Source organism: Calonectris borealis, chromosome Z (genome assembly GCF_964195595.1).
Source record: "Calonectris borealis chromosome Z, bCalBor7.hap1.2, whole genome shotgun sequence".
Taxonomy (NCBI): Eukaryota; Metazoa; Chordata; class Aves; order Procellariiformes; family Procellariidae; genus Calonectris; species Calonectris borealis.
Genome location: NC_134352.1, coordinates 60,487,674 through 60,495,090, shown reverse-complemented (window position 1 = coordinate 60,495,090; position 7,417 = coordinate 60,487,674). Strand labels below are relative to the sequence as shown.

General features: G+C 44.8%; 1 protein-coding gene across 1 annotated transcript; it reads right to left on the bottom strand.

Annotated features, from left to right (window-relative positions):
• Nucleotides 1-201: 201 nt before the first annotated feature.
• Nucleotides 202-6,879, bottom strand: F2RL1 (F2R like trypsin receptor 1). Its single transcript, XM_075136595.1, has 2 exons — nucleotides 6,284-6,879; nucleotides 202-2,116 (listed from the first exon to the last, which is right to left on the bottom strand). Exons 1-2 carry the CDS (start codon nucleotides 6,351-6,353, stop codon nucleotides 1,014-1,016), a joined length of 1,173 nt encoding a protein of 390 aa, XP_074992696.1. The 5' UTR covers nucleotides 6,354-6,879; the 3' UTR covers nucleotides 202-1,013.
• Between the last annotated feature and the right edge of the window lie 538 nt (nucleotides 6,880-7,417).

Sequence of the window (7,417 nt, the reverse complement as noted above, 5' to 3'; positions counted from 1 at the left end):
AAGGTAAGGGAACAGTTTTGCTAGAATGAAATGCTTCATTAGGTAAATTTTACTTAACCCATTTAGACATTAGAACTACAGTTGTCAGACTTCTAATTCACTATTAGGAATAATATCTTTGTTACCTGAAACAAGCAAGTTGAACTACTCAGCATTTTGAAGAGCATGTAAAAGCATAAAAGAAAGCACCCAACTCAAATGTGTTATATAAAAAAAAAAAATCTTATTTAGATATCTTAAAAAATACAAGGCATATTATATAAAAATCAAATAGCTATTCATCAAAACTTTGTTAAATATCCCCATTTAAGATTATGTACGTGCAAGCATTAAGTAACTGTATAATCTCAACTTACATTTTATCTCAGTGCTAGCTGATAACAAGTTCATCTTGTTAACCAATAGGATGACCTTACAGGTTTCTGCAACGTTAGTATTTACAATGTGAAAACTTGGAAAACAATATAAACCTACATTATACTAAAGATAATAAGCAGTCACATTGTTGGACTCACACCAAGATGGTGAAATGGATTCTCCTCTCCTTCTCTCCAATATAACATTCAGTGTAAGCAACTACACAGAGCAAGGTTCTACATACACAATCTGTTCAACTGTTTAATACATTACAGTTAAAGCCAAACAAAACAGATTTCTCTGTTAATTAAATATACTAGCAAAATTACATAACATTCCAGTGACATTTTGCTTTTTAACAACTTTGATACTGAACGAAAATGTCTTCAACCATGTCTTCAACTTGCTGACTTCCAAGTCAGCAGCATTTTTGCAGAGCATCAGAAATGTCATGATTTTTTTTCCAGTCTAGTGGGAAGATGTAACTGCTCACCATTTCTACACAGGGTAAGCAGCTGCCGGTTCTCAAATTCAGGCTTCAATGTAATTAAAAAGCAAAGATGTTTCTTCAGACTCTCCTGTACAAAACAACTCTCTTGTCACTTACGTCCTTTCAGCAGTAGTAATATAAGTTCACTCTTCTTCTTGGATTAAAATTAGTAAGTTGATTTAGTGGTCCCATCTGAGTTTGAAGAATAAGAATTTGATTTCTTGGGGTACCTGCTTGATGAGAGAGACACTTGCATTCTCCGTGTAGTTCGTACACTTCGGCAAAGAAGAGCATTTTTAAGGTTGTCTCTGAAGTCTTTTGAAATATAGTAATAGATGAATGGATCAATACAACTGTTCAAAGTAGAAAGACACAGTGCAGTTATGTAGGACACATACAGATAGTTCTGGCTGTAGGTTTTGAGGAGCAAATAGTGCACAACAAGCAGCACATTGCTAGGTGTAAAACAGATGAGATACATAGACAGGACAGCGACAATGAGTTTGATTGCTCTTTTTCGTTTCTTCCCAGTGCTTATATCAGAGATGGAAGCATTCAGAGTCTTAATCATTAGTATGTAAGCGACAGCAGTGAGGAGAGCAGGGATTAAGAAGAGTACAATTGCAAGTGAGAGGAAATAATTGAACATGTCATGAGCCAAAACATTTTCAGGCAACACATCATGGCAAGTAGTGATGTTAAGATTTGAAATGTATGCTGTCTGATTAACGAGATACAATGGAATGGTGCCCAACAAAATCAGTATCCAGATAGCAAGCGAGATGCCCAAGGCAATTTCAGATTTCTTTCTTGAATGCACTATGGGGTTCACTACAACCCAATACCGTTGCACACTGAGACATGTCATGAAGAGAATGGAACAGTACATATTTCCATAGAAAAATCCAACAAGTACTTTGCAGAGACCTTCACCGAATAGCCAGTTATTGCCATTTACATGGTACGCAATCTTCAGTGGGAACCAGACAACAAAAAGAAGGTCTGCCAATGCCAAGTTAACCATATAAATCACAGCCGGATGTTTCTTCTTTGTTCGGAAAAAAAAGACCCAGAGGGCCATGGCATTGCTTGGCAAACCAATGATAAAGACAATTATATAAACAATGGGAAGAAAAACTGTAGTCAGCTTTCCTGTGAGGGCTTTTGCTGCAAATTCATCCACTTCATATAACTCTTCAGAGGCATTATTTGTATTTGGAACTTTCCGGCCAGCAAAACTTCTTCCTTTTGAACTGGTTCCACTACTCTCTAAAAAAAAAAAAAAAAAGAAACAAAAAAACCCAAAATTAAGAAGTTGCTGTTACTGAAGTATGGATACAGACTTTTTGTCCTTTTTAAAAATAAACTACACATCATGATTCACTCTGAAAAATTAAAGAGAGCCTCATCAACAGAAAAATTAAGACTGGTTTTCAAATACTTGGCAATTTTTCTTACCTTTGTTTTATTATCCAAAAGACAACCTATATCCCTATTCAAGGATTGCATCAGCAACCAAAATGCTTTTCCATTTCACTGGTGATATTAAAAATACCTTGTTAAAATGGCTGTCAGGTACTCCTACCATCTGAACAGTTACAATAGAAACCGCTTCAAGTACCCCAGGGCACCATTATCCTTTCACACAGCAGTGCCAGATTACCCAAGTGCTGGGACTCATAAAACTTTGCAGCAGGTTAACATAGCTGCAGCAGAAGTTTTCTCAGTTTTACATCGCCTGAAGATCAGGTGTGCAGTAAAAAAAAGCATGCTGTCCTCAGACGAGCTAGAACTGAACTGTCAGAATATAATGCCAAAAGCTATGCACAAGTGATCTCTAGGGAAAGAAACACGCACGTTACACTATATCTGAATTGAAACTTGAATAGACTAATTTTGTGCATGAAAATGCAACAGGGCCAGTCATCTGGGATCTCCTTCAAATTCACAGCCAAGATGGTGAGACAATCTCTGCAGTTTCTACTCAAGTGCTAGGTGGTAAAGCCGACAGCTATGGTTGCTTCGTACACCAGACAGCTATCACTTCAAGTTTTGCTCTGCCTCTTCAAATGCCACAGGGACTTACAAACCATGTGGGCAAGCCAGCCATTCCTGACTGCTCTGTCTTGTACGACAGCCTTCAGATGGCTCAGTCCAGAACCCCCCAAGACACCATCCAGACCCAACACAGTCCTTTCACGCTAACAAATTAAACTGCACAAGCAGATACCGTCCATGAACGCCCCCTGTTCCAAAAAGTCAGACATCTGCTAAGCTAAACTGTGGAACTTGACTGTCTGTGGGAGAAGTATTTTTAACCTTATCTCAATTTCTATGAATATTTGTGGATTATTTTAGCCACAGAAAATCCCAACTGGAGTATATAAGAGAGTCTCCTTGAGCAAGCAGGTCACAAGCCATGAACAGTGTTGAAGGATGGCCCCTTTGTTATTCAATTGTAGTTTTGATACAGTTCCAGAATGAAAAATGCTTACACCTTACAGTATAAGAAAAGTATAAGAAGTAAGAAAGTATAAGAAAAGAATTCACATAAGAACTAGTAAATACACAAGTATGCATGTTGCCCAGTATAGATTATCAAAAGTAGCACAACCTCAGATAGCTGTTCAAGCTATTACTGAGAAAGTCAGATGTACAGCATTAGCCTCCTGTCTAGACTTGTGTGAGCTCCTGAAGAGGTAAACAGAAATACAGCATATATTGGTGTTCTTTAGAGTTTTTAATTAAGTTACCCTAGCTCCGCTTAACAAGCATTTGACAAGCTCCAGGTACAGGCACGCTTCACTGGAAAAGTGAGGTGTAAGAAAACTTTTTGCCACTACAATGACATGGACAAATCTTGGCAGTAGACTGCATGAAGACTGAAGTCTAAATTACACCAACAAAACAACAGTCCTAAAGAAAATTAATTCAAATGCCAAACAGCCATTTTGGCCTATATGTAGTATAATTACAACAGGGCAGAATTATACAAATCCTGCTCTCAGATCTTCAAGCCACATGATTATGGCAGCAATACTATTAAAGATTGCAAGGTTTACTTGTATAATACAGAAATCCCAGGTCCCTAATCCAAGCTGTGAATATTAGAAGCCATAAAACCAGCTGGAAGAACATAGCTTACATAGACATCAGATAACGTAAATCATAATTAGCTAAGCAGGCTTACAGGTTAGCTGAGAGAGATGCTGGAGATGCTTGGAAGCAAACCCTTTATTGTAAGCTGACAGCAGTTCTCAGAGTACAGTAACAAAGCGCAGTGTACAGTGCTATGTTAAGCAGCTGTCCATCAGTAAGTAGTTGATATAATCTAATTGCAGTCATACTATTTGTATTCCATTCCAAAGACTTAAATTATTGTAGAAAACTGGTAGAGCAAATACTACCACTTTGTTCTTATTAATGTTTTGTGATCAGATAGAAAGCAATGCTTTGCAATTGATGTTCATAGGTTGGGTTGGGGGGAAAAAAAAAATGCTCACCAAAAAGCCCAAAAGTGTTAGCGTGACACAAAAGAGTAAGAGCTATAATAAAGTGGATTGACAGACATATGACCCACAGACAGGACTGAGTATTACAGGAGCGACAGAACAGAGGTAAAGGATTGTTTTACTCTATTTTTGAAGACATAGTCAAGCTAAATGAGTGATTTCAGAGACCAAGTCTTGCTTTTATGCTGACTTTAAGTAGTTCCAGCCTCAAAAGTTCTGACTGCCGATACTGGGCAGCTTTTGTTAGCCCAACTGGCACCCATATAGGGAAACAGTTCAGTGTCCTGATTCTCTTTGCTGTTAACACTCCCTCACCGAGCAACCAATCCCTTGTTAGGTATGTGCATTTTTCTTACTCCTTCTGTGCTTGCAGTTTTCCATAACAATCGAGTTCTTTTCCAAGCCGAGTTTCACCCTGCCTGACTCACATACAGAGAATGCAGTTGACTTGTTAATCTGCCCACGGGAAAAACTTCCTTGGCATCACAGGGAAAATCGTACTCTCCTCCCACAACAAAAGACTGTTTCAACACCTTTGCCATTTGTCCAGAAGATATAACCCACTGCATACCAAAAGAAGGATTATGCCTACCCTGCAGACACAAAAGTGACAGCAGCACAGAGTATTCAAATTAACTAGCTTAGATCATGGTAGTAATACCCATACAGGACTAAGGTTAAGAGGACCCTGGTTTTTAGATCTGCAGCTCAGATTCACCGCAACCCCATAATGGCATTAGCCTGTTTGAAAACAGCCACAATCATGTTCCCTGGCTGGGATGGGATCACACTTCCAGCTCATTTCACCTCACTACTTCAGAAGATCAAGCACCCAGCTAAAACTTTTAAGCAGACTACTTCCCTCCCGCAAGATGATTCCAAATTGCCCCCGCTCCTCCCAGGTCAGATAACTAGGATATTAAGAGGCAGTCTAATATCAGAAACTCTGCTCTGAACAACAAAATTTGCACCTATCTAGTATTTATTTGTTGGGAAAATAGCACCTACCATGAGCTTGGCTTCAATATTTACACAATCTTTACGCATATACTTTTATTATGTAAATGAGCCCAGGGTGAACAAATACACAATGGACACAGTGCAAAGACATGCGTAGATATGGCAATGGGGTTTACTATAAAAGGTAGTGAAACATGAACCTTAAGGCGGTGAAATATTAATATGACTGTTTTTTTTTTTTCCCCAAACAGCGCTTATGTTCAATAAGCAATTCTATAAACTACAAAAATAATAATTAGGATTAAAAAAAAAATCCTAGCTTTTCAGAGTTGGGAAATAAGCGAGAACACGGTCTTTAAAGTCTTTTATGTTTCTATACAGCTTTTAGGCAGGTTGCTAGCTGACGACAGCACCAACGCGGGTGAAGCCAGGCCACGCGTGCCAGGCAGCTGCCGCGGAGAGCCCGCGCAGGACCTGCGGTGCCCCAGCCCTCCGCGCCGGCTCCGTGCGCCCCAGAAGTCCAAGGGGACTGAAAGCCGAGCCCGGCTGCTTGCCCGTCGAGCTGCTCTCCCCTACCTGGCGGGGGGGCCTACCGGCCGGCAGCGCCCTCCCCGCGGGTCCGGCGGATCCACAGCCACCGGCCCGAGTTTTCCGAACCGGTTCGACGCCGCGGGAACCTCGCCCAGGCTCCGGGCTTCCCGCACCCCAGCCGGGGGCCAGAAACCTGCTCTTCGGCGCGGTTCAGCCCCACCGCCGCCGCGCCTCGCCCGCCGAGAACCCAGCCGTGCCCCGCGCACCGCTCCCCGCCTGAAGCGCCACCGCCCGCGGCCCAGCCCGCAGCCGAGGGGCGCCGAGCAACCCGCGCGGCGCCCGCGGAGCCCTAGGAGGGCTCGGCCATCCCCAGCTGATCCCAGCCGAGCCGGCGGCTCCAGCACCCGTCGGCGACAGCTCGCACTCCCCTCACCTGCGGGAGCGGCGGCTCTCAGCAGCGCACAGAGCAGCAGCAGCAGGCACAGCCCGCGGCGCCCAGCCATCCTCCCGCCGCGCTCCAGCCACCGCTGCCTGTCCCGCGCGCCCGACCAGTTTCACCTGATACCTGAGCTCGGAGGGGGCGGAGGGCGCGGTCTGGCCGCTACCAGCCTGGCGGCGGGCGGAGCCGGGCTGCGCTGCGCTGCGCTGCGCTGCGCTGGGCTAGGCTAGGCTAGGCCACGTCCCCCACCCCCGAAGGGCTGTGGGGCTGCCCCTAAAATGGCCGGGTGAGCCTCGCTGGCGGGTCGGCTGCGCCCGTCTCAAAATGGCGGGGGCGCGCCCTCCCTCCCCGAGGGGGTAGTTGGTCTCCCCTCGCGCCGTGTCCCTGCTCCGTGGCTCTGGAGCTGAGCAGGTGCCGCGGGCCTCAGCCCTCACCTCCCCCCCTCCCTCTCAAGCTGCCTCTCCGGCGGTCACCCGGCCCTAAGCCCGCCGGTGGGAGCCCGGCCGCAGGGCGGGGGCGGCTCTTGCCCGCGGCAGGTGCTCTGCTACCAGCTTGTAGCTGAGAAAGCCAGGCGTACAGTTTGAGCGGCCACGTATTTGGAGGCGGTCGTGGTTGACGCCTAAGCCGCTGCTGGAGCGGAGCAGGCTGGTTCTGGGGCACGCGGGCGGGGCTGGGGGCAAGCTGGCGAGGAAGCCGGCTGGAGGGGCGTTTCGTGGGACAGCGTTACTCCTGGTGCTTTGTGTGTGCTAGGTTTCCTGCTCTTCGGTACGTTGTCGTATGACAGACGGGGAGGAAAACGTGTAATGGCTGCTTAACCCGAATGCATTTGTGGTACTGCGCTGGCGGGACCCAGGGTAAGAAGGGGGAGTTTTCACTTGTCAGCCTCGCTTAAACTTGGAGTACACCAACTTGTCTTTGTTTTAGCAAATAGGGATTTCAAGAACAAAATTAAGCACAATGCAATGCCAGCAGTGTTTTCTATTTATCTGCGTAAATATGAGTTTAAGAACAGTTTTTAGTTTTGTAAAATCAAGCACACAACTTACTAAATTCCAAAATTAAAACTACATATTCAACCCTGGTTCACATCTCTAGACCAGTTCTCCAGTTACATCGGTAGTGCTCCCT